Below are 26676 nucleotides of genomic sequence, written 5' to 3'. Positions count from 1 at the left end.
GGAATACGCATTTCCGGGTGTGTGACCAATGAATGTTGCGTACATGTCAATGTCATGCAAATTATAATTTCAGTAATGGCGAGCGCAAACTATAGATTCAAATGTGTCCAATAAATATGTTTTTTATCAGATATACAATGCCCAGGTCAAATTAAAATAAAATTTAAAAAAAGTAACATGAAACTTCGCATCAGTTAAACATGTTTTATTTCATGGAAATACAACATAATTTCTAATCCTATGCAGGACCGTTGTTGTACAGTTTATAATCTTTTCTCCATTTTCAATACTTCAAAACATGGTCACTTGTACAATTACATAAACAAAGCCTCATGTCACAAATGGAGCCATCGATGACAATAAATTACACTTCCATGCTAAGGTTTCGCAATGATACATTTGTGCCTTGCCTTTGTTTTTACTAGATTAACCTGTAAATGAACAATAGATCAAAGTTGAATAAATATAATAAAAAGATAGTTATAAAAGAACATTTCTTAATTAAAAAATTTGCAGAAAAAGATCACAGGTTGGGTGTTACTGCTGACTATAAGTCATTTGTTATCCTTGTGAAAAAATAGGGGCGGAATTTAGCATATCTTGATAGCACTGCTAAAGCTAAAGCAAAAGTCCAACAATAATTAATACTGACTATATTCAAGAAATGCTCAATTAATTATATTCAAATTTGTGTATCATGTTTTTCTTCCACACATCTATTGGACCAGCATCACCCGCACACACTCCAAACAGGTTAATCTAGTACAGCAATGTCATCATACACCCAGAGGTATTTACTCACCTTGTTTAAAATTCTGGTAAAAGTAAAACATGTTCACCAATCAATTGTGTTATCTTCTAAATAAGGAATATCATTACTGTATTCATTAACAGTATATAAAATCTTTCCAACAGGCAAAATAAAGAAAAATTAAACAAGGTTTCCAGTCAGTAGCAGACAAGTATACCAAGGATGTGTAAATAAAAATATTCATAGTAAAACAAGAACAATTACGACACCCAACACTTCACTTAAACTGTGAAATTTACATTGAAACTTGCGCTGAATAAAAATGTGTCAAGATAATCAGATGGGTTTGGAGGAGGTGAGATCAATTTTTTTTTTTAAATGAAAGCAACCAGGTCACATTATTCCTTTGAAAGTTAGTCGATGGAATAAACAAAAATCATTGAATAAATCATTGAATATATAAAGATAGACAGAAGGTCTATCATAGGCACACCAGATTATTACACAAATGAGAAAAAAGGACATTCTGGTAAGCAGATGTGAGGCGATCGCATCTGTAGGACGGCCTGTTTTTTTCTGAGATTTTTTTTTCAACCTGAATAATTAGCATCGATTTAATTAGTAAGGAATTGGGTTTACTTTATGCTGGGGCTCACATTTTGTCATATGCTTATTTTATGTAATTCAATCTGGTGTGCAGGTGTGAAAGAATAAAAAAGGGCATGCATGAGTCTGACTGCAAGTCATGTGTATATTAAAATAAATAAAATAAGATGTAACGATATACTTCCACCTCTGGTCTCGCTGACTCCACTGTTGCAGAGCATTCTTAGAAATTTCAAGGAGGGTAACAGTTCGAGATGATTCATCTTTAAATTTCTTTAGCCAGTGAGAGGAAGAGTTAAAGTAACTAACAAGCGTAAGAGACCAGAAATTGGCAAGAATTAGCATCACACCCATGAGGATTGTGTGTGTTTCAATGTGTGCTGTACGCGTGTATCTGTTTTCAACACGTTGTGGCCAGGGATTGGTGTATAGGAGGCTGGAAACAGCGAACATGCTCCACTGTGGAACTGTCTGTCTCCACGGCCTTCATATACTTGTTTAGAATAGCAAAGATTTCATTGTTAAGGATCTGGTACTTCCGGATGCGGTCTGCCATCTTCTTTAGTGGCTGTGAAAAAGACATTAGTGAACATGTGAATTGCAGTTATTCAACAACAGGATAATATCCAATGCCGAAAGCATGTTTGGTACTTCATTTCTGCTACAGTTACAGTATACCCACCACATTTTTGATGATCTCATCCTTGCCATCTTGTCTTTGGACTTTAAGCAGGTGGTAGCAGAAGTCAAAAAGATCAAAACGGCGCTGCTGTCCCAACAGAACAATGACAGCACAGCCAGCCCAGTTCAGACCATCCCCAAAGCACTGCCTAAAGGTCAAAGCGCACAAATCAATGATCATGCTTTATTGCAACTGTGTGTATTGGGAGTAAAGTACTGTATTACAAAAGCAACAAAATTATAATTGCTATAGGTAAGTTAGGGCAGTAATGTAAGGCACTACTGCTACAATCTCACAAATAGTACTTGTTACAAGTATTTTTACCTCGTGGTAACCAGACAACCAGTGCTAGAGTTTTGTCTCCAGACACATCAGCTGTTTGGATCTATACAAAGTGTCCCGCTGGAATTTTTAAGTCATCATGATTTAATTAACTCGGCACATATTAGTCCTCTTGCTGCCACATAGATTTCTGTTTAAATCCTACTTTTGGACATATCCGACTGCACCATCATTGGCTGGCTAGTCACTATTGGTGCATCATTGGATAAAACATGTCAGTTTTTATACCTTTACATCATTATTGGTCATAATGCCACTCAAATGTCAATGTACAGCACCTAATTTCAGGCGATTAAATGTTAGATTACTTTGTCTTTACTTCGGCACAGATGTTAAATCAGTACAATTAAGATCATTTAATGAAAATAAGTTTTTTGGAACCATGGTCAAAATAAAGATTTATAGCATTTTTTTAAGGAACCAAATTATTTAGAGAAGTTTGATACAACTTTTTCAAACCGATACCAGTATGAGTGCTCAACTCTTGAGTCGTCACCGTTACCGAAACCAAGTACCGATACCACAAGTACCTTTGATACATAACATTTCCAAAAAGAAACAATTATATCTAATTTTAAATAAAGAGTTATATTTCCCAAATATAGCATTTTCCTTAAAATTGCATGAAATCATTTCTGATTTCTAGTTCCTGATCGTAAAATGGCTAAAAGAGAGTGACCAATACTGATACCTTGAAATAAGGCCGGGTATTGCCTCGATACCAATACGTGGTATCGGTACTTGTCCGTCCCTAGAATTATTCATTTAATTTGTTGCTCGAGAAACCAATTGCTAATGTTTGCAAAAAAGTATAACTGTGTCAGTGAGCCAATTTATTTATTTTTGTTTATTATCATTTGGAACAACTTTTTGGGCATTGTCTTGCTAGATGCCACTTGTGTATTAAAAAGTTATTTTGGTAAAAGTAATTAAAAAGAATCATAATGTAAATAGTGTGACCATTACAACTGCCAAACAAAGTAATTTCAAACAATAGTAACTACAAATATGGATTACATTTTGGTTCTAAGTACCTCTCCTCTGCATGTGCCCTGCTTGCATGAAGCTTCATTGAAATCGGTTTTGTAGTTTTTGCACAGTTCTGTTAGCTAACACATGAACAGTGAACTGTGAGCCATGACTCACTTAAACCTGAGATGCCTAGCATGTGCTCTGTATTCACCTGTGTCTGTTTTACAAATCGTCAAACATAAATCTGGTGTCACTCACTCTGCTGTGAACTCATGAGTGCCCACCGGAATGCAATACACAAACTGCATTGCACTCCAGAGGCGGTGGAACTCCATGCACTCATCGACATGCATGACACCATTGGTGGGAGGAGGCCCGCGCCACACCCCGTCTTGCAAGAAGCTGCGGATGCGCGTCAGGATGACCTCAAACATAGAAAGGCCGCAGCACAGGCGCTCTTTTGTCAGCAAATCTCCCTCACGTGCAATTGCAATTTGCTACCAGAAAGACAAAACAATTAAATAAGACATTAAACTTCACATATATAAAATGTTCATACTTTATGGGCGCTCAAATACCTGAGGGGTTCCCAGCCTCTCAATCAGAGGCACAAGGTGGAGAGGGGCATACTTAGCTTCCAGCCTTTTCATCCTCACTTCAAGACGTTCTCCCTCTACACATCACATAAACAATATTTTTCAATGTCATTAAAAAATAAACACCCACCCTCCCATTGAATTGGAATAATTTCAAACCAAATATACCTTTGATGTATACTCTCGGCAGAATGTTTTGGAAGGGGGCAGCATGAAGAAGGTCACATACTTCCTCCTGTGACTAATATTAAAAAAGTATACAAGATAAAATAATTTTAATGCACTTTGATGCTTAACAAAAAATCCAGAGCATGCAGGTAAGCCATGAAGTGAGTCTGTATAAGATGTGTCAATTAAATGTCTACATCTAAGAAATCTAATATCTGTGATGTGTATTTTTTTGGCAGTAAGACTATAAGAACATTTGTAAAGGAGCCTTCTGCGAGTGTCAGAATCACTGTCGAGTTAGCAGTGAAAATAAAAGAATATGGAACTAAGAAGGCCTGGCACATAAGCTGGGTTCTCATTTATCCTAAGAAGTATTTGATGGGGTTAAGGTCAGGGATCTCAGGTTCTTCCATCACAAAGGGCGTTATGGACCATTGTATCGTGCACTTGGACACAGTAAGAACGGTCTTTCCAAAACTGCTTCTAAAAAGTTGGAATAATAGAACTGATTTTCAGGAAATGTAAGGGTTGTGATGAAATTTATACATGTTTTATGATCAACTGTTATTGTTCTTTGAAGAATGTGATGGCATTTGTTAAAAACACACAAGCTAAAACGAAGCAGAATGTGAAATAATTTCCTAGTCTGTGCATTCATGACAGGAAGAGAGAGCCAAACAATAATGAAAGCAGGACGCAAGCATGTATGTTGAAATTAATACATGCACATATGTCCTATATTTAAAAAGGTTAGTATTTGAAGGAAAGCGGAGACGTGTTATGCAAACAGGAAACATGCACATAGAATCAGAATAAATGTATGGAAGCACCTGACAGCAATAGCAAACGTCCAAAAATGTGGTACAGATTCCTCTATGCACATTAGGATTCTTACAATGCACCTTGTTATTGTTTTATTTATTGTCTTTCTTTAGATATGTTATATATTAATGCCACATGTTTTTCTAGGCCTGATGAGATATAAAACTGTGTCATGCAAACACAGCAATAGAAAGAGAAACGAAACACAGCAAGCCCAACCAAAATGAGAGAAACAGAAAGAAAGAAAGAAAGAAAGAAAGAAATCATCTCTGTTATTTAGATAGCAATGAACAAAACCCATATCCTTACCACCTGTGGTTGATGCCAGCGTGTAATGAAAAATAGAATGAGAGTTTCAAGATTAAACTTACTGTAGCACTCAGACTGGGGCCTGAAAGCCTCTAACTGTGATAGCTGATTTAGAGAAAACCAACATCTTAAATCGGGCAGAAAACTTCAGGCTCCCAGACTACAGAACTACACAACACATTCGCAGCCCAGGCTGGTGGGTCTTATTATACCAGCTCTAACTGTCATGTCAGCAGCAGAGTAGTGGTCTTACCAGAGCTTGCTCGATGAGCAGGCAGAAGAGGATGGCGTTCCCCACCTCCCTTAAACTCTGGAAGACATCTGTCTTGAGCTCAGCGTATTCAATAATATCCTTGAGCTGGTGGTGGAAGAACTCCAAGATACCTGCAATAAAAGGAGAATTGGAATATTGCTGTATTTTCTATATATGATAGATAATACAAAAAAAAAATCACCCACACTGTTAAACAAAAGAGTTGTTTGGTATGGTGAACTACACCATTTTACTAATACTCTCAGACTACTGGGATGAACGAAAGTGATGTCAGAGGGTTGGTTGACCCACATTGTGCCCAAGCAACAGGCCCTTGTAGCAGGGGATGAGAGGATAAGTGATGGTGGTAAGATTTCAAGACAGAAGTCGGGTCAGAACTTGTGCTACAGAACATCGGGACTCTAAGGATTACTAAACCCTTCTCATAGGGATATCCCATCTGCCAAATGTCTAATCTGAAGTTGCATGTCTAGTCAGTTTGGAAGAAGGACATCCCGAATAGGATGGAAAGTGGCACACCTATTATGTTTTAAATGCCTATAACTTCTAGTGCTAAAATTATTTCATCTGCAAAACATGCTTTCATAGGATTCAGCCTCCTACATCAGTAAATGTTTATTGTCAAGGATTATTTAGACTACGGTTGGGTCAGGGAACGGGGCCATAACACAAATTGCCAAAATTCACGTATAATTGACAGAGATGGGCACTTCCATTTCTTCATAGGCCCGCCGTTGACAGATGCCCACCTATTTGGAGAAGTGCCTCCTTTTTTGACAAATGCTTTCTATTGCAGGACTCGAAAAAATACATAAACCGAGCGCAGACTGAAGCAGGTTTTTGTCCGTCGAGCCGGGTCAGTACAGACGGTCCTTCTCATTCTGTGCATTTTTTCGAGGCTTCACGTCATAAAGTATTTGCCGAAAAAGCGGACACATCGCCAAAAAGGTGGGCAGCCCGTCAACAACGGTGTAACAATCCGTAGTTGCGCCCCTTCATTTTGTCAGGGTATTTTTGTTTTATCGTGACAACGCTGAGAAATATCTTTTTTTTGTCTTTTAATAAAGTGAGTACAAGTGGACAATCAGCCCATTTTGGCTCCCAGCTTGGCTATCCAGTAGCACCCATCCTTGGCTGGGCCAAACCTTCACGCGCTACAACGGACTGATGGAAAGATGGAGGTGCCCACGTCTCATAATATATTCAAAAAAAAATTGGGATCGGAATGGGCATTGGGGGAACACTTTTTTTTAAAACCCCAATTGAAAAAAAAAAAGCTGATAAGACTCCAAAATGCATTTTCCACAAAGAATTCCCCACAAAAAAATAAAAAATAAAAATACAAAATACCAGAACGATCAACGAGCTTTATAACACCCACATGGAAGTCTGCTTCCAGTTCCTCATAGTGCGTTCCAACCTCACGCATGGACTCCAGCAAATCAGTTTCTATTCCGTCATGTCATGTGCTGTCCCTCTCTCTCACTTTGCTTAACAGTGACTCAAGTCAACTGTGTTATACACACACACAATGGCACAAAAATTAGTTTTTTTTTACCTGCACCAAGCTGCATGAAACTGCAAAAATATCCCAAATCCAGTCTGCCTCAATGCAGATTAGACCGCACCTCACTCTAGATTTGCACTGGGTACGTAAATGGAGCCCCTAGTGGCATTTTACAGGTAATCCTGGAATTAAGGTAACAGTTAATTCAAAAAAAAAAAAAAATATATATATATATATATATATATATATATATATATATATATATATATATATATATATATATATATACTGTATGAATTTTCTGTAATTATTATTTTTATTTTATTTAATCTGCTTGATTTGTTGCTTAAATGTGCATGTCATTGACAATTGGTCAAATTCTACTGAGAACCCACATTCCTATGTCACAAATTCCATTTCCATTTAAGTCTGCTATTAATATTAAGCACTACCTCTTTGCCATCACTGGCAAAAAACGCACTTCTGAACTTCATCCTTTAACTTCTCATCATTCAAATAAGACTGAAGCCTAATTATCCTAGTTCAAAGTCTTCAAAGTCTATGTTTGACTTTTGGTGCATCATTTTTTGGTTGTACAACTTTGGAGGTTCCACTGTATCATTTGATACAAGTTTTCTATACAAAAATACAATTAAGATTTTTTATTTTTTCTTAAAGAGAGCAGACAGAGAGAACAAACACTCACCTGGGGAGCCATATTCATGGCGGGGTAAGCGGCAAATTTTGGGCATGACTTCGATGAGTGTTTTTACATACTGCAAAATGGTGCCCTGCAACTGAAAGGACAGAAAGATGAACAACAAAGTCATGTTTAGAATCCATAAAAAAAGGTGTTCCATGTTGTGGAATAGCTTGCCGGAGAATCTCAGAGCTGCAGAGAATGTTCATGTTTTCAAAGAGCAGGTTCAAGACATACGTTTTTAATGTAGCTTTTACCTAGGATCTATTTTAAGTACTTATTTTTACTTATCTTAGCTTTTATTTTATGTTAAATTAAATCTTGGGTATTCTGTTTTTAAATTTTTGGGTCTATTATTTATGTTTTGAACATTTAGCTTATTATATTATTATTCCTCTCTTCTTATTATTCTTTTAATAATTTCTTATTTATAGTTTTAGCTCTGTCTTATCTTCTTAAAAATTATTATAGTCTTGTAATTTTACTCTTCCAGAGTTTCCTCAGAGGGAGCCCTCTGGGGCAGGAGCTGGGGTTGGGCCTGCGGCCGCGGCTTCTGGCCCTCTCCTGGCGTAGACGGCTCCCTGAGAACGCATTTTCGTCACCAGGTTGCCCTGTGCTAAGCCTTAGGGGCCTTAGATCAGCCATTTTACTTTTGTTTTGAATGTCTGTTAATGTACTTTTTTTTGTGGGTCGGTTTGTGGGGGGCGGTGGGCTGGGGATTTGTTTTTAAACTATGTAAAGCACTTTGAGTTGCAATTTTTGTATGAAAAGTGCTATATAAATAAAGATTGGTTGATTGATGTTCAGGAAGGTTAAGCAGAAAACGATGATGAATACCAAGCTCTTGACAATCTTTAGCAGCTCCTCCATCACAACAGCAATGCCTTGGTAACCAAGAAGACGACAAATGGTCTTGAAGTGAGGCGGGCCAACAAAATTCCTGTAGGAGCTATAGATGTGAGAGTAGGCAATGTTCAGAGGCTAGGAGAATAAGAGGAGACAAAGAAAGAATCAATGTCAGTCATCAAATTCCATACAGTCCATTTCAACCTAAGTAGCTAAGCAATCTTTTTGAAATTTAAATGAAATATGTGCATGACAAGAGCACACCTTGGACCCATACAGGTAGTAAGGCTGTACGTTGGCTGGCTTGTCTCTCTGAGGCTCCTGGGTGAAGGGAATGGCTGTGCGTACAAATCTGAAAATAAAACATTTCAAACAGTTAAACAAGTCACCGTTTAAAAAAGGTGTCCCTGCAAGCACGGACATACCGGTTCGTGGATCCATTGTAGCAATAATTAGGGAGGAAATCGAAATTGAGCTCCCAAAAGACATGAAGCGTAATTCGGCCATAGGGAGCTGACACGTTGTGATTGGCCTCACGGAACATGGCATCAAAGCTGTCCAAGGTCATGTGCTTGGACAGAAGCCGGTGGGTGAGTCTGTTGATCTCCAGAAGCCACTCCAACTCCTGACCAAGAGTGATACAAAGTGTTGCATTTATAATCTGAATTGAAAGCTGCACTATTTCATTGGGCCGCCGTTTGCGATCTTTACCACAATAGATGTCAGATCCTCGCTTTCAAAGCGGCTGATGGCATGGTCCAGAGATTTATACATGGCAGCAGAGATCCTTTGGGTGATGAGACGATTCAGGTCAATGGAGCGACCCAGAAGCTGTCGCACACAGAGTGAATCGAGCATATAAATTTAAAAAAACTGCACTGAACTGCAGACTTATATACAGTACTAGAGTTGTTTTCAGTACCTGCACATGTCTCTGTTTAAGCAACGTCTCATAGCGGTTTGAAGGTGGGTATGGTATAATCACCCCATAGTTTTTACACTCTGCACGGAAGCGCTTATCAAGCAGGACACTGTGGAACAAATTTTTCCGTGGGTGCATGATATTGTGTCAAACACATCAAACTTAATGAGACCAATTCACATTTCCTACCTTCCAGCCATTGCTTTATAGTAGGCAAATATCTGATCAGCCAACTTGTAGACAAACTGATCAAAGCAAAGGTTTACCTGTAAAGGAGCAAAAACTTTTATTTCAAGAAAATGACACAAAATAATTTTAATTTAAATTAATTTTATTACCTCAGCCTCAATTTCATCATAAAGGAACTGCTTCTTGAACTTAGTGAGAGCATAATAGCCGCTGTCGTTGTACAAATCAAGTGGATATAGCACATACCTAGGCAAACAAGGAAAACACTAAATACAAACTATGTTGTTCAATCTGACTTGTTAAAGAAATGGGACCCACTCCATCATTGATGGCTCCTTGGTCTCCAGGATGTGGTCGGTGAGAATCCACGGCATGGACATCTCAATAGGGAACTGTATTCTGCGACCCATGGTCAACTCAAGGAAGAACTCTCTAAACCAGAGCTGGGACAGGTCACAACAATGCTGCAGGGCCTCTGAACAAAGGGAGGTTGAGCAAATAAATACAGATTCATACAATAGTCAATTTTTATAGTTCTCATATTGTTTAAAAGTATTAGCTTTGGAGACAAAAGTTTTGAAACACAAAGACATTACACCAAAAGGAACATGAAATTAAAGAAAAAAGCTTGTGTTAGAACAACTTCCACTCTTCTAGGAAGACTTTGTGCAACAATTTTGCAACCTGTCTGTGGGAATTTCAATCCCAGGTCGAGCTCATCCTTAAGTTGTTCATTGGGGTTAAAGAAGGAGGCCATTATCAGCCACTGATTGACTAATCAATGAATCAAGAACAAGGACCCCATCTGCTTTTAGTCGTCAAGGTAATTCACCATCTGTGTAGGAAGGTTATCCTCACCGCTGAAATTGAGCAGATGTGTGAAGAAGAAGGATTGTTTGTGGAAATCTTCTATGGCCACCACAATGGGTCCATCCAGACTGCTGCGCAGGGTCTTTTTAGAGCCACTCTTGTCTGCAATCAATGACTCCAACATAGTGCGCACCATGTACAGCTGCAGGGAACACAAAGAGGGACCATGAAGAAGAATGGAACTACACACTAGACAGTTTAATGAGACTGAATACAAGAGCAACTCTATAGTAATTCTATACTATAGTCAATACAACTGTTAGAGTTCAGGTTTCTACTCATATGCCAATAACCGATAAGTAAGCCAATAATTGTTTGCAAAATTAACTTGAATACAAATATACTTTCGAGTCCTACTATAAGTCTAACATGTACAAATACATTGCAACATTGTGTAAAGTACCATGAAGCTGAATTGTATTGATATCTCTACTTCAAAAACAACCAGTAACTCATTTTGAGTTTGCCAAAACAAAACAGTTATGTTTTAAAAATGCAATTAAAAAACTGCAAACATTTTGGGCAGACACAGTAAAGAAAGCCCACACTGGCGACTGCTATGTCGCCATGATGCATCGTCTGTGAACACGAGGTCGTGCATTTTATGACGTCACAAATATGCAACACTACTATAGGAGAGGGGAGGGGTTGTGGAGTTTGGCACAACTTGAGCCACAAGCACAACAGATGGACCAATGTGGCATGTCTAATATTATCGGCGAATTTCTTTATCATCTGGTTTATCTGTATGATGTCAAACTGGCTGATAATTGCCGATAATTATCAGCTGATTTCTTTATTTTCTGGTTTATCTGTTTGACGTCAAACTGGTTGATAATTGCCGTTAATTATCAGTTGATTTCTTTATTTTCTGGTTTATCTGTTTGATGTCAAATTGGCCAATAAGTGCCGATTATAATCGGCCACCGATATTACCGTGCATCCCTAGTACTGATGCAACTAAAGAAGTGGCTGGTAAGTTGCAATCAAACAGACTTTGAGAGGAATTACGGTACAAAACATTTTCACTCATTGCACTTTTGTGTTATCATGACCGTCCCCTTTGATAACAATAACTTCAGTGAAACTTACTTGTGTGCTAGAAGGCCCCACAGCTCTCCGGGGCACCTTGATATCAAAACCACCTTTGGGGTCCTTCTCTCCCCTCAGACACGGATCATTTGGAGGTTCCCTCGCCCCCTCCCAGTCACAAACGGTTTTTCGAATGGCTTGGAGAACACTGCAGAAAAAGAAAATGCGATGACAGAGCCACATACACAACACAACATTACATATGTGGGTTTTACTTTAGATCAAATGAGCTGTACAGTGTTAATTTTGACATGACATTTTAATTTAGTTTTAGATATAGTCTTTTGAGTAAAATTAATTAAAGTTTTAGTCATAATTTAGTAATCTGATTGAAAGACACATTTAATACAATGGTGTCTTTATTAATTGTTTCAATGAAACATGTTGAACTGAAAATAATATGCCGTTCTTTTAACTTAGTTTTCACCTAAATAATAAAAAAAGGCATAATTGCATGAGTTTAATTCTTACAGCTGCACAATGAATGTAAACATGCTTGAACATTAAATAAAGTGCAGTAAACACTGAACACTTTCGAAGTGGTTCTTTTTTCTCCCACCCGCGTATCATTCCTTCTGATTAGAATTTTCGGCACTGTGGTTTTTTCATTTTCGTTTTAGTCATTGACGAAATTGTCAGTCAATTTTAGTTATCGTCTCTTTATTTTAGTTTTTGTTTGATTTTCATCTGAAAAATATTTTGGGTGGCGAAAAATATGACAAAAAAGTTTAATCGACAAAATTATCACTGTATCGGTACTGTATGTACCTAATGAGGACGTTCTTCTTTTTGCGTACAGCCTGGCGCAGAGGCTCCCTGAGGGTCATCTGGGCAAAGTCCTGCAGTGCTGCGTAGATGGTATTCCTGATAGCCTGATTAAACACGGACTCCATTCGGCCCATCAGTACCTGATAGGCACAACGACATCGGAATGATTACTGAATGCTGAGCATCGCGCTCGTTTTAGGAAGAACAATTTTAAAAGATAACAAAATGGCTTTTGTACTTGAAGCCCTTTAATCATGGCAATCACTTCCACCAGAGCAAACTTCTCCTCGCTGGTGTAATTATAACGTGTGGCTCGTTCATATTCCTCTGCTGTGCCCGGACAATCCTTATTACAAAATTTATCTGTGGGATGGACCAGCTTCCATGAGTACTGAAAGAGCCAGAAAGGTTTGATTAATTTGATGGTGCCTTTAAGAATACGCACACATACTGTACACTCACCAGTGATTTTCCACACATTAGGTACAACTACACAATCTAATGAACTATAATAGAGGTTTTTAAAAATACGCCTTTACAAAAATAATGATGCTCAATTTAAATGGGTTTGTTTTCATTAATATTCTTATAATTATGAACATAGTTTTCAGTAGTGTAGAATGTAACAAGCACTACTCACAACTTCCATGACATGTGTACTCCACTTGGACAACAACTGCAGACCCCTCAGTGAAAGGTCAAAAAGCTCTCTGTATTCCTCATCTGATTTTTGGCTGTCCAGGCCCGAGCCCGTCACCACTTCACTGTTGCTATAGCGCGCCAGCTCAGAGATGAAGCGGATGTGGTCCTCTCTGATCTGCACCATCTGCTCACACAGGTTGTACTGTGGTGAAATGCTGCTCTGGGTGCACGTCCACCTGTGTGCACAGGGGAGACAAAGGAGGGTTCAAATAGATCAAAAAGGATGAGAAGCTGTTAATCTCAAAGTGTGTATATTAATGAGTTTCTTACTTGGACTTGTTTTCCTCGTAGTGAGCACTTGTCTCAATGTAGCGGGACAACTCTATCTGCATGTCTCCGAATAGTGGCACTACTTGAAGCTTAAAAGCACAAGAAAGAAAATGTCCTCTGATTTGTTTGATTTTGGATAAAGATATATTGAAAAGGTCAAAGCCTTACTTTGAAGAACTTGTCAATCTTGCTGAGGTTTATCCTTTTTTTGGCATCTAGTTTGTAGATATTGCTCACATTCCCATCCATCAGGTACAAACCAAAACCCATCACCTAACACATGGACGAACATGTTTTAATATGGGGGAAAAAACACACTTTAACTCATTAAAACCCCAAAACGTCAAAATAGTTTAATACTTTGTCCTTCACTCCCAAAAACGTATTTATACATTTTGCAATGGTAGTTATTACAAAAAAACGTCCAGCAGATGGCAGCAGAGCATAAGAGATCCAGCCAGGGCCATGTTGCAACAAGCTCTTTGTCCCGGTGTTTTCAACAGGTTTGTGAATAATGATGAAACGCAGCTATATTCTAATGCTAAATTGCTGCAAAACGGAAACAGATACAAATGTACTTTTTTTCCTGATGAAAGTAGAGACTCTAATCTTTCTTTCGGTACGGTCCATGTTTTTATAGCAATAGAACAAAATATTCTGTGGCCCTTGCAAAATCAGTCAAAATCCAGTAAAACAGTAAAGTGGTTTGCTTCAGTGAAAATGGCTGGGAGTGAATGAGTTAATGACTACAGTGTAAGAGCCAGTAAGAAAGCATTAAATGTGTGTACCTTGAGAAGCATGTGTTTCTCACTTGGAGTCAAATACATCTTGTTCTCATAATAATCTACGCAGATGTTGACAATATCTGCCAAAAGTTCCTCATAACCTGGAATCACTTCCAGCTGTTGGTGCAGGCACTACAAACACACAACAACAGGCGAAAGAGATCGTATTCAAATATAATATTATATATGACACCAGCAAGTAAACATAAAATAATTTTGGTATGTGTTTTTTTTTTTTGCAGGTAAATTACACACTTTGGAGGAGATAATCAATGGAGGTAACAATAAACAAACCTGTGTGATCCTGTTGTGGTTGGCTAAGAACATAGAAAGATTCTGAGACTCCTGGATGGACTGAGGATCAGCCATCTTCCTCAGAAACTGAGCTGCCCTAAATACAAAAAGATCCCCAACACATGAACAAGTTTCCCTTTAGGAAAAGCAAATGCAGTAAGGAGAAAGGTTGCATTTATGCAAGTACCTTTTGTAAGCAGAATGATCATTTTTTACGCTACACTTCATGTTTTTCAGTTCGTCCAGTACAGCAAACATGTTGATAAATTTGCCCAGAGTGAGCAGATAGGCCTCAGAAACAAAATCTTTCCTTCGCTCAGCGTGGCAGAGACGCTTCACTTCGCTACAGAAACGCTCTATAGCTTTTCGCTATAAAAAACAAAACAAAGACATAACACATCATTATTTGTTGTTATGAAAAGCAATAAATATATCTTTAGATGGACATGTGGTTAAGAAAATAGGTGGATGAATGTACAAACAGTACATCCTTTAGCCATTCATGCCCTCCCTTATACCTGCTCAATTATCACTTTAAAATGTCTTACTTGGAAGTACATAAACTTCATGAGCTTGGTGACTTCAGGCTCCAACACCTCCACTGTTTTCTCGTAGATCTCAACTCTGTTGGGTTGCTCATTGCATTTCACCTAACAAACACAGGAGGGCACCGTTACATATCTTGCCTTTCTGGCACTTGTACTGGAAATTCATTGAAGGCAATTCAAATTGAGGGTCAATTTAGGATAAATCACACCAACAAATTATAGAATGATAATTACAGTGGTTCAATATACTATAAATATACCTTCTATATTATATTTCTTTGTATGTTTTCTTTTTTTTCTTGATGTTTGTGAAGTTTGCTCCCCCACCCACCGAAAAAGGAACTTGTGGTTTGAACAACGTGACAATATGAGGACTGTGAGCTCCCAAAGTTTAGAACAGTTTTTGAACAGTATAGCTTTTGCTATCAGGGACCTGAACTGTTGAATGATTTCCCCACTGAACTTTAATTGGAGACAAATACAAATGTCTTCAGCAAAAAACTCAAACAGTGGTTGAAGTTGGGCCAAATTTGCTCTCACTGAGTGAGAGAGATTTGTTAGCACTTAGCACTATCACCCAAACAGGAAATGTATTTCTGTAATATTATTGTATATTCTTGTAATTTAATGTGTGGTTTCAGTGACTCATTTTAGTATGGCTCTTACATCTGCCTAAGGGACTGCCGATGAAAATTAGCTTAACTTTGCTAACTTGGGCAATTTACATTGTAAAATGTTGATTAATGTGCATTGTCTCTTTTCAAATAAATACAATTCAATTCAATATAACAGCTACTACATTTGATTTTAAAGTACTGTGAATTAATAGTAAAGTCTGAGTCTACCAATTAACATTTATTTGTGTTACCTGCGGGATAGCTCGAGAGCAGCTTCTCCAAGTGTAAAGCATCACAGCATACTCATGTCCTTCTTCCAGCATTTCATTCTGCACAAAGTGAAAAGGTAACCATGCCCTGTCAATAAGTGTTCGTAAAGGGGGGGAAATGCCAGTCAATAAAAAAAAACGCTATGATAATACGAATGAAATAAAAATGTAAACTTTAATATTGATAATAAGTTACCATTACAGTATCACCAGTACCAGACACACTATTTAAAGGGACAGTGAAGTGAAAAATCTACTTTTTGGAGCTTTTAGCCCAGTTAAAATGCTTTTTCCTCACCAAAAACTTCATTGACGTGGTGTTTTTCTGCATTCATCCCTCTATGAGAAATTCTAGGTCATTCTGCTCTCCAAGCACCAGCCCCCTCCCAACCTAAGAAAATGAGCGGGTGCTCACTCTATGACGTCATTAGGTGCGGACCCAGCCCCGCAACGCCTATGCGGACTAAACACGCACTTACGTTCTCTGAGACCGCGGCATAGCGATAAAAGTAGCCTTTATCAGTAAACATTCTGTCCAAATGAATTCAAAGCAATCAATTATCCCTCACATTTGCAATGCCAATGTGCATGACAATTGTCCGTCTTAAATTCCCAGAAAGGTTGTGCGCTGTTGAACCTAACTGAACGAACGGTGGAGTAGTTAGCATGTAAGTAGAAGGTCCCTGGTCCGTGTCCCACTCAGGGTTTAATTTTTATTTTTTCCTCCCTCTCCTCCCCTACTACGGTTTCTTGCGGCAAGGAGATGTTTTGTTTTAAATGTTTATTGAAGAATTGAACATCCATCCAATTTCCACATTTAAAGAAGACGCAAGGGCTGACCGGTCTTGCGTGGGCTCTCGTGCTTGAACGCGGCACTCCAGAGTTTTGCGGGCGGTGGTGCGCGCTGCAGCTGGCTCGGACAAGAGGGGTGCGGCAACCACACTGTGAGGGGCGTGATTTTACTGAACCGGGCGTTTTACTTCAGCGTTAGAAAAATAACCAGCAGAATACCTAATATTTCATTAAAAAATTACATTGCCATGGTGTGAAAGGTAAGATTGAATCATTGTATGCCTATAGTTAACTGCGGAAGGGCTTAAAATACCATGATATAATACCTGTAAAAAACTGATGTAACATATCAGACGAAACAACAGTAATTTTTCAAACTAGATGAACATTTGAGCAATTGTTTTGTTTGCAGTTTGTCAGTTGCACAAACCATTTCGACAATTTCTTGTTTCATATTTTACTGTGTGCAGGCTTTTGTTAAAGCTGCAATGTCAGCATAGCGCATTCATTCCTCTCAGACGAGTAACCTGTTCCATAATGAATGTGCACTATTAATATTTCAACAGGGAAACATTTCCTCCATTCAGAAATAGGTGAGACACATTTCTCAACCCCTCTAGCTTTAGTATCCTCAAATAGACTAGCTTCAGCCTAAGTGGGAGTTCCCGTTGAAAAAGAGTTGAATAAAGCACAGCTTCTCCTATTTGTAAGTCGAGTCACACTAGTCACAGCATCATTTATGGAGGAAGAGGTTGAGAGGAACTTTGTCTGGCTGAAGCGTGTGACCATGTGTGTTTGAAAATAGAACGCAGGCCTCACCATGCTGGAATGGACTGTAGCTTGCTCAATATAACGAGCGATGCCAGTCACAAACGCATTCCTATCTTCAAAGTTGGTATCAAAATTGGCCTGGAGAAGAAGGGAGAGATCAGTGAGCAGAGTAAGATATATGGACACGAGCTGGACAGGTGGCAGCGAGGCTGGGTTAGTACCTGGTACATAATGGAGGAGGGAGGGGGTTCAATGCATGGCTGCTGGTCTGGGAGGGGCAGCTCCTCCAGCAGGTCCACATTGGACAGGGCATCTTCAAGGGTCACGTGGGTCGTCATGGTTACAAAGCCTCACTCACACCACATCCAAGTCTGAAAGATGGAAGGAGAACATGAAATTAATAGCCATTTAAAAACCCGCAGATGAATGATGGCACTCGAGAGACTTAAAGACATTATGCATTTTGTCTGCCGTGTCTGTGACATACTTATGTCAAAATATCTCAAGCAACAGCCAGCCAATGCAGAATATGGCTTGTGTTACCATGACAACCAGAGCCCGAGCTAAGGCCTGGAACGAGGCAACCCACTTCTACTAACAGAAGCAGAGTCCAGAGTGTGGAAAGAGCGCTCGTGAAGACCATGAACACATTGTCACTCATTGAGGCAGTACTTGTGCATTAGTTTGTATTAATAAGCATTAGTGTGCACGTACCGCAAGCAGCAGACACATCGACAAACACATATACGCCTCCACTACCTCATTACCATCTATATCCATGACCAAAGGGCTATTATGGGAAGCGAACCAAAGCTGCACCGTCGGACTATGAGCACATCTTAAACTCACTGATCAGTGATTGTGATCGACCCTGAAAATCCTGATCGTGTAGTCTTACATTCACTTGAGCCATTCCATCCCTTCTTCATTTGCGCAAAGCAATATTCAGCTGCGTTCACAGCCTGGAACAGCAAGTAAAAGGACTTCATCTATATACGCAGTCCACCTAATGGAGCGTTACTTGAAGAATTTGAATTTTAATCCTGTGTAGATGTCATTTCACTAGAATTAAGCTACCGGTAAGAATAATAAAGTATAATACTTGGCCTAGGCAAACATCATTTCCTCATTTGAACCCCTTTGTCTATGTCGTTGCCCCTGTAGCTGTACCCTCCCCCTTTTCAATAAAGACATTCACAGCAATAGTAAACTTTGTGTTTGTCGAAGAAAATCTATGTGGATAAGTCCCAATAAGGAATATGGAAAACAGTGTGACATGGGACCATCAAAAACTGAGTATTTGCATGATATGTTGTTTGTTGATGTTTATGTTATCCGTGTATTTGCATCATACATGAAGCGATATATACGGTATGTACAGTAATTTACCGTCTTGATCAGGGTTGTCAATCTCATATTAGCTCAGAGGCCACTTAGAGGAAAATATATTACCAACTGGGCCTGATCAGTAAAATAATGGTATATAACTTAAAAACAATTGCCCTAAATTATACACAGATTTTCAATATTTGTGGTCCAGCCATAAATTATGGAGCTCCACTGTAATAATATTGTTCCAAAAAATAACACGAATGCAAATGGAGGAAATTAAGTTATAAGGACGTTAATCCTTGTCATACGTATTTGTGTTACCAGTAATTGAATTTGTGTCGTAGTTAACACGTTTATGTCGGTCTATGATTGGTTATTATTATTATTATTTTTTTTTTAAACAAACTGTAACTTTAAGTTGTGTGTAAGATAATGACATCCAGGACGATTTCGTGTACAAGTTGCATTGCTCATCTGAGGACTGCTTGTGAAATTACGAATTTATATGTTTTACAAATTTCTTTTTACTTTACAAAATCGTTTTGCGGGCCAGATTAAACTCCTTTGCGGGCCTGATCCTGCTCGCGGGCCGTATGTTTGACACCCCTGGTCGTGATTGTTGCTAGGAATGTAGTGCTTCTCTCCTCTTAAGAAAGTTCAGCCCTTGTCCTTTTTTTCTCATGACAATCACCAACATGTATAAGCTCTTAATGCTCATCATGGGTCTCTGGGAAATGTGTGTTTACATATGACCGCGCAGACAAAGTTGACAGGGCCGATAATCTTCTTAATACGCACAGTCAAAAGCGAGAAGATGAGTGTGGAAAAAAGAAATGAGCCACAATAAACTATTATGTGGGACACTTCCCTGACTCTTGAGTTCCCACTTGTGCAATGGTATTACAAATACATTTCACAGTATTGACCTGTTATTCATTCATCATTTTCATTTACACAAATTATAGGCCATTTATATTTGTATTCGTTTTTGTTCGTAGTTCAGTTTGCTCTGTGCTCAGCGTTGCCTATGCAGCCATATATTAATGATCTTTGTGTGGGGCATTCCAGGGAACCATATATTACAGGGGGTAGGAGAAATCGGTTTGTGTTTTTGATTTTCGTTGTGTTTGTTCTCTTTCTTTTTCTTTTTTTTATGTGAAGCACCTTGTGTTGCTTTCAAAGTATGAAAGGTGCTATATAAATAAACATTTGATTGATTGATTGGTACTCAGAATCAAGTTCAACCTTTCAGAGATGGAGTACTTCCAATATAACAGCGTAATGTGAAGACAATTATATACAGTAATAGTACATATATAAAACACAAAAAAATTAATAAAACAGTAATTGCAACTATAAATGTTTAAGAATCCACAAGCTTTTAAGTGTCCCCATTGGTTTCTATAGTCTTATAGTGAACGAGCGACGAGTCTTGAACAGCGCAGCTGAGCGCCAATCCCATTCACATTTGGGAAAGGCCTTTAAAGCCGGAGTTGGCTGAACAAACTTTCCCACCATATACTAGACTGAGCAACAATTTGTGTGTGCGTGTATGTGTGCATAACATTTACATAGCAAAGGGCCCCTGCTTCACATGAGAGTTTTTAAGAACTAGGCCTATTATATATTATTAAATTTTTGCTAAAGATTAAAACAGTACACATCAATAGCATTGTAGGCAACTTTATTTGATCAAAATTATCCAGTCATCTTTGTTTTGTATTTTGTTGAGGATTTATTTTTATTGTTATTTTACAGTTGAACATTTTGCAACAAACCCTGAAACTCCATCAGTTATTGTTGGATAAACTAAATATTTTAGGAGCCAGAGATGATCATTATTTTAATTTTATTCAACTTTCAATTTACATATGATGTGTGACTGTATATTTGCCAATTGGGAAGGAAGCTGCCTTTTAATTTGCTGTCTATAGTTGTTTACTCTCCATTTTAACAAATGCGGTCCCAGTGAGACTTGTAAGACAATTATACTGTGGAATTTATTTAGGCGTTTAATGACTAAATTTAAGGATAGCTTAGCCTTAGCATTTCTTATCCTCTGAAATACTACTTGTCCTCTTTCATGTTAACAGTTGTAGGGACTCAGAAGTGTTGCTTGTTCGCCACCACGTAGACAATGGTCCGTGACTTTGAGGAATGGCTGCAGTTTAGCCGTCACGCTAGCTGTCCAGCTGCAAAGTGGCACTGCAGAGCTAGCTTTGTGCACTAGGGAGGATGCAATGACGTCAACAAATATTACCGCAATTGGTTGGTTGTTCAAGTCCAAATCTTATTTCAGCCAACTTGCAGACTCACTTGCAAACTCCAAGTTAATCTACTGCACGTTGTCCTGCCTTCTCAAGAACATTTCATACTTCCCTGTAACAGCGGAATACATGGATACGGCCCAACCACAACACTTGGCATCTCCGCAAATGCGACAAAAGCTCACCGTAACTTCTGCTAACATCCCAGGTTAAACATAGCTCCACCATAACATATAAGAATATTAGTCTCTCGCGAGATGGAACAATTCATCATACTTCCTTGACACAAATAGCTGACAATAGCTTCCAATGAAAAACAAACAAACAAGTGAATGCATGAATGGCAAACAACAAACAGGTTCAGGCACTACTGTACACTAGAGGTGTTCGAAAAAATCGATTCTGCAATATATCGGGATATTACAGCACGCAAATCTCGAATCGATTCAATATGCGGTCGAATCGATTTTTAAACATCATTTTTTTAATGTAAATATTCAACAAAACGTCTTACTTAGTATTAGGATTCACACATTAAGCATGGAAGAATGTTATATTAATTGAACATTAAGCCTTAATATTTTATTTCAGTGCTGTTCAAACATGAAACAGACTGCAACCTGTTTGTTTAATGCAGTAGCTCAGTTATAAGCCAGAATTTTCAGATAAATACATTTTCATACAAATCTTACAGTGTACATGTACAAGTTTGTCTAATTTGTATTTTCTAAATGTGAGTAAAAAAAAATTAAAAAAATCGCAATAATCAATTTATAGATTCATATCGGGATTAATCGGTATTGAATCGAATCGTGACCTATGAATCGTGATACGAATCGAATCGCCAGGTACTCAGCAATTCACATCCCTACTGTATACGGTACATTGAATAATAAATGACATGGCGAATACGCCGTTGTTCACTCTATTACAATTTAGGGCAGCTCTCCTCATAACAGCATCAACCAGTAAACATGTACAGTATGAGGAAGTATGTGAACCTGTGATGAAAACAAAACAGCAACACCCAGAGAAACAACTTCAACCATGCACGACAGTGTGGATCCAAACAAAGTAATATTACTAGAAAGGAAGATTGTTTTATATCATTGCATAGAACTGTGGCCATTGTCTGTTATCAGGCACTCGTCAAGAGGAGACACTCACTGACTGAAAGTGTGTCAAGTCCAGGGTCGCACTACTCAGTGGAATCCCCTGCCCCGGGGGTTGCCTTTGTTACACAGATTCATCCTCACCAAACAAAACCAATCCAGAGCGTTTCCATACACATGTTCCAGCAGTGTCTGTGAAGTTTACAGTATCGGACGTTGGCTAGTATCACCTGACCACATCAATGACATGTTTTTTATTTTAGGCCAGTAACAATGGACACCACACGTTTGTGGAACAACAAGCCTAGTTCACATGACCAAGCTTCACAAGTAGAGAAGGGACAGGGGGGAGGAACAAATCACATTCATTAGAGTATGTAAGGCAGTAAATACTATCAGAAAACAATAAGCGTAAAACCAACAATTTGTGTGTTTTGCCTATTTTAGTTTTTTGCCTGCAGCTCTTTTCTGCTTCCAATTATCTGGTTAGTTATGTTTGAAAAAAGTGTATGCTTCTTCAAAGGAGAATAGACTCCATATTTCATTTTTCATTCCAAATTTACCATTTTTGTCACACATTACCCTTCAGTTGTACTCCTCATTCTGGTGTGTGTGTGTGTGTGTGTGTGTGTGTGTGTGTGTGTGTGTGTGTGTGTGTGTGCGTGCATGCGTCTTGGAACAGTATAAGACCGACATATAGAGATATACTGCACTGCAGGCTCAGCTCCTCTCTACAATTCTCAGTACAACACTAATAGTCATTCTTCGCAGAGGATAAAGAAAATATGTCTGCCAGTATTGTAATATGGTCAGTCTTCATGTGTTAATGTACCATTTGTGTTCAGAAACACACTGCACTACACTCTTTGCTTTAGTTAAACGACCTTCAACTGAGATTGGCAATAAACAGCTTGATGCCTGTTTTTTGAAAAATACTCATTATATCCGCCAAACTGACACTTGTTGTGAAGCGAGTTGAGTCACCTGCAACTGTACAGCGTTCACATCTCAAGTTTATGCTCACAAGTCAAAGCAAAAATAAATCAAAAATGGTCGATGGATGGCTCGTATTTTGAAAAACAGTGCAATATACATCCAGTTGCATTATGGTGATTGTTACATCTAAATCCATAATAAATGCGGCACACGTTTGAGGGACATTTGGGAATTGAATTAATTATGCATTGTTCTTATTAGACCTGGAAGCATATCACTATAATTTCAAGAATAAGACATCAGACTATCTCTGTCAAAAAAAAAACTGATAGCTTGTTTAGTATATTATATGTATCCACACCATTAGGGAGATCACATTACACAAACCATAAAGATGTGATGTAAGGTAACTATGCTTTTGCAACTGCTACAATTTAGCATCTTAATAGTTAGCAGTTTCATTCTGATCAATAATTTCCTGTGATGGAATTTAATATGCAAGACAAAATTTGTTTCGTGTGATTTTTGTAACACAATCAATGTGTGGATTTGCTCTAGATTGAAAGTGTTGGAACACCTATGGCATGCCAAGTTTGATCTAGATCTTGTGATCTATGATATACAATAGACATGCTATTTGAAGCATGGTTAACTGGACAGTGTCTGATTCATCTAATGATGTTTATGTTTGATGATAAAGTTTATTCTGACCATTTTCTATGGTGATTTTTAGAAATTAAAACAGTAGAAACACAGCAGATAATGCAGTGTTGTCCCATTGAACAAAGCCACTGCAAACCACTACAACAGCAATCAACATTATGTATCTGCCAGTATGAATTAAAACAGAGATTGATATTTGTTCGTATAAGCAGAAAATTTGAAACCACTCTTTCACTGGGTGTCAGTAGATTATGCCAATGTAGCCGATGAAGTGTCCAGGGAGTGGAAAAATAATAATCATACAGTAGCCTATAGTAACTATTGAGTGATGCTTTTGAGGAAAATTCTCGGTCTAAGGGTTTGTGAAGCATGCATTGAACTACAAATCATGACATCACGGCTTTGGGTGAGGTGGTGAATTACACATTGACAAAACGGCGAGCCTGCAAACGTGCAGAAGTCACGGGTACGGGTACAGGGTGCACGCCTGCATGGCGATCGCGTGAGTTGATTGCAAATTGTTAATTTGGACGTGAAGCAGAAGTAGGCGAATGCACTGAATGTCATTTGAGCATCAGTCACAGGCCCGCAGGCGTGTCATCATGAGAGCAGTGCAGCTCTCAAATGTTGACACCTCGCTCAATCTCGCATCCACGCTCAACCTACTTACACAAAATGGGGAATCACATATCAACCGGCTTCTTTTTAAATATCACACAGGCGGTTTACCCTCCATTTGAAAGGGGGGGGGGTCGTCTGGCCTCCATCATTCATCGGTGCACTTGCTACACTCTCCTTCACCCCACCCATATCATCAGCTACGATGCCGCTCGCTCCAAGCTAACGGGAATCCCGTGTGTGGGGAAAAAGAACCGTCTCACTCGTCTCACTTGTCTCTCAGCAACGCCCAACGACCTTTGCTGTACTATGTATAAGCACTAATAAATACCGAGAATGATGCACAGTGTAAGCAGCAAGTGAAGCGGAAAAGAGAGCTCTCGCTCTCTCTCAAGCCATCATCACCGCACAGCTCACATCACATCACCAGCGAGACCACGTTCATCGTCGAGCCTCCATCCATCGCCAAGTCAGCCACATACCTGCAAATCGCATGTCCGTCGGACGATACGGGATGACGGGCGGACAGTGGCGCGGACAGTGGCGCGGTCTGCGACGCCGTTCCGACCTCTTCTCCGCCTTTAGCACGTCTTGAGAGTCGACTGATGCTCTAGTTTTGCCCCAGTGCCTACCCAGCTCTAATCCACCCCACACAAAGAGCAGAAAATGGCTGCAAGTGCAGTTTCTTAAAGGGACAGTCACACTGCTGTCGACATGATCAGGATGGTAATGATGAGTCAAACGTGATTGGCTTTTCTCGGTGATTCGTGGCCCCACCAGCCATCTCCTATGCCGCTTATTTTCACCATTTGCCGATGTTTTAATACACGTGTGTTAAATATGTACAGTGTTTTGATAATCAAATGTTCTATATTGTAATTGACGCTTTGAAGTAGAAATGAAACGGCAGTGTTCGACATACAGTGAATCTCATGACTTGACTCTGGACTTGAGCAAAAATGTGTAGAAGAAAGATAGTAGTTTGATAATAATAATAATAATATTTATTATTATTATTATTATAAAACATACTGATAGTAAAAGTATTGTTTCAATGTAAAAACGTGACTCTGAAATGTACAAAAAAGTAAACATGTTTTTTTAGTATCCAATTTTACGTGACAATTACATCACAAGTCAAAATGACGGCCTTAGTCGTTTAATACAAGCTCTCAACTCATTTACAAGCGTTGGACTTCGGATAATTGTAATTTGATTTGCGCTAATAAATTTGATTTCAAAATGTGATGAAATGTCGTTTGATAACTATAACAATCAGCCTGTAGCAGTAAAACTGTGATATGAACAGAAATTGGACGTAACTGGTTTTAACGTCAGATTAAATGAATGTCCTTATACACACAGTCAAGATAGCCTATTGTACATTATTAAAAATGAAAGAATCAAAACCATGTGTAGCCTACATGCAATTAGGTCATCTAAATTAATGACCAATAGAAAATTAAAAGGTGCAAGCTAAATCATGTTCAAAAGACTATATCGAGTTGAGTTAGCCTGGCCAGCCAGTCTACACTCTTAATATATATATATTATTTATTTATTTTTTTTTTTAAAGAGCAGGACATTTGTTTTGTCTATTTTTATTTAGTTAACCCTGATAGTTGCCCTCCTGTTGCTAAGAAAAGGGGTCAAGTAAATGTCACTCTAGGAGGCTTTAGTGCAGGGGCGGAGTGGCCATCAGGGATTTCTGGGATTTGGGGGGGTATTTTAGAATGCAGGATGTTTTGGTGTTCAGGCTGATGCATGACAACACATTTGCCAAAAATCATTCTATTAGCTGACAACTGAATAATTCTCTTATAAGAGCATGGATAGAGAATGTCTCGTTTCTCTGAATTTGTTGCACCATCAACATTTTATCATAAGCTTTCTATGTCCTTTAAATTTAAAAATAATAATAATAATAATTGTTGTCATCCAGATGTTTTTTTTTTTTAAGTAACCTGCCTAGTTTGACAAAGGAGTAGAAAGTACACATATATTTTAAAATTTAAGAAGTAAAAGTAAAAAGTTGTCAGAAAAATAAACACACGTACTCCAGTAAAGTACAACAGATAGCAGAAAAATCAACTTGTGTTTAGTGAGAAGTATTTCGACTTTGTAGTTTCCACCAGTGGTCACAAAATGTTTTCATTTCCATTATTTTTTTTACAAAAGATGCATGGTGGACCATTTGGCTTACACATCATGCATGTTAGTTTAAAGGTCATACTTAAAGCATTCAGTAATAATGATTTTCAAATTGTTTCATGTAATTTTTACA

The 26676-nt window shown here is 38.5% G+C and overlaps 1 protein-coding gene across 2 annotated transcripts; it reads right to left on the bottom strand.

Annotated features, from left to right (window-relative positions):
* Positions 1-190: 190 nt before the first annotated feature.
* On the bottom strand, positions 191-25078 carry cyfip2 (cytoplasmic FMR1 interacting protein 2). 2 transcript variants are annotated; one of them, XM_077578008.1, is made up of 30 exons: positions 24875-25074; positions 17686-17835; positions 17513-17602; positions 15884-15961; positions 15016-15117; positions 14655-14836; positions 14468-14564; positions 14177-14305; positions 13557-13661; positions 13389-13477; positions 13057-13294; positions 12655-12807; positions 12417-12556; positions 11649-11796; positions 10545-10698; positions 10005-10161; positions 9836-9932; positions 9687-9763; positions 9498-9606; positions 9287-9406; positions 9001-9200; positions 8840-8927; positions 8567-8710; positions 7736-7826; positions 5502-5632; positions 4118-4190; positions 3932-4026; positions 3612-3850; positions 2040-2187; positions 191-1925 (listed from the first exon to the last, which is right to left on the bottom strand). In XM_077578008.1, exons 2-30 carry the CDS (start codon positions 17800-17802, stop codon positions 1758-1760), a joined length of 3759 nt encoding a protein of 1252 aa, XP_077434134.1. In that variant the 5' UTR covers positions 17803-17835; positions 24875-25074; the 3' UTR covers positions 191-1757. The 2 variants fall into 2 exon arrangements, with proteins under 2 accessions (XP_077434134.1, XP_077434135.1); XM_077578009.1 differs by lacking the exons at positions 191-1925; positions 2040-2187; positions 3612-3850; positions 3932-4026; positions 4118-4190 and adding an exon at positions 4208-5251 and having other exon boundaries at positions 24875-25078.
* Positions 25079-26676: the final 1598 nt, after the last annotated feature.

Source organism: Vanacampus margaritifer, chromosome 10 (genome assembly GCF_051991255.1).
Source record: "Vanacampus margaritifer isolate UIUO_Vmar chromosome 10, RoL_Vmar_1.0, whole genome shotgun sequence".
Lineage (NCBI taxonomy): Eukaryota > Metazoa > Chordata > Actinopteri > Syngnathiformes > Syngnathidae > Vanacampus > Vanacampus margaritifer.
Note: the sequence above shows the minus strand (reverse complement) of the source record. Positions and strands in the feature narration are given on the sequence as shown.

Excerpts from the sequence above, each read along its gene's own strand:
- cyfip2 (XM_077578008.1), bottom strand. The coding sequence starts at position 17,802 with ATGACGACCCACGTGACCCTTGAAGATGCCCTGTCCAATGTGGACCTG. Across the intron at positions 17,603-17,685 it reads CCTCCTCCATTATGTACCAG|GCCAATTTTGATACCAACTT; the intron begins GTACTAACCCAG and ends CTTCTTCTCCAG. Across the intron at positions 10,699-11,648 it reads TGGGGCCTTCTAGCACACAA|CTGTACATGGTGCGCACTAT; the intron begins GTAAGTTTCACT and ends TGTTCCCTGCAG.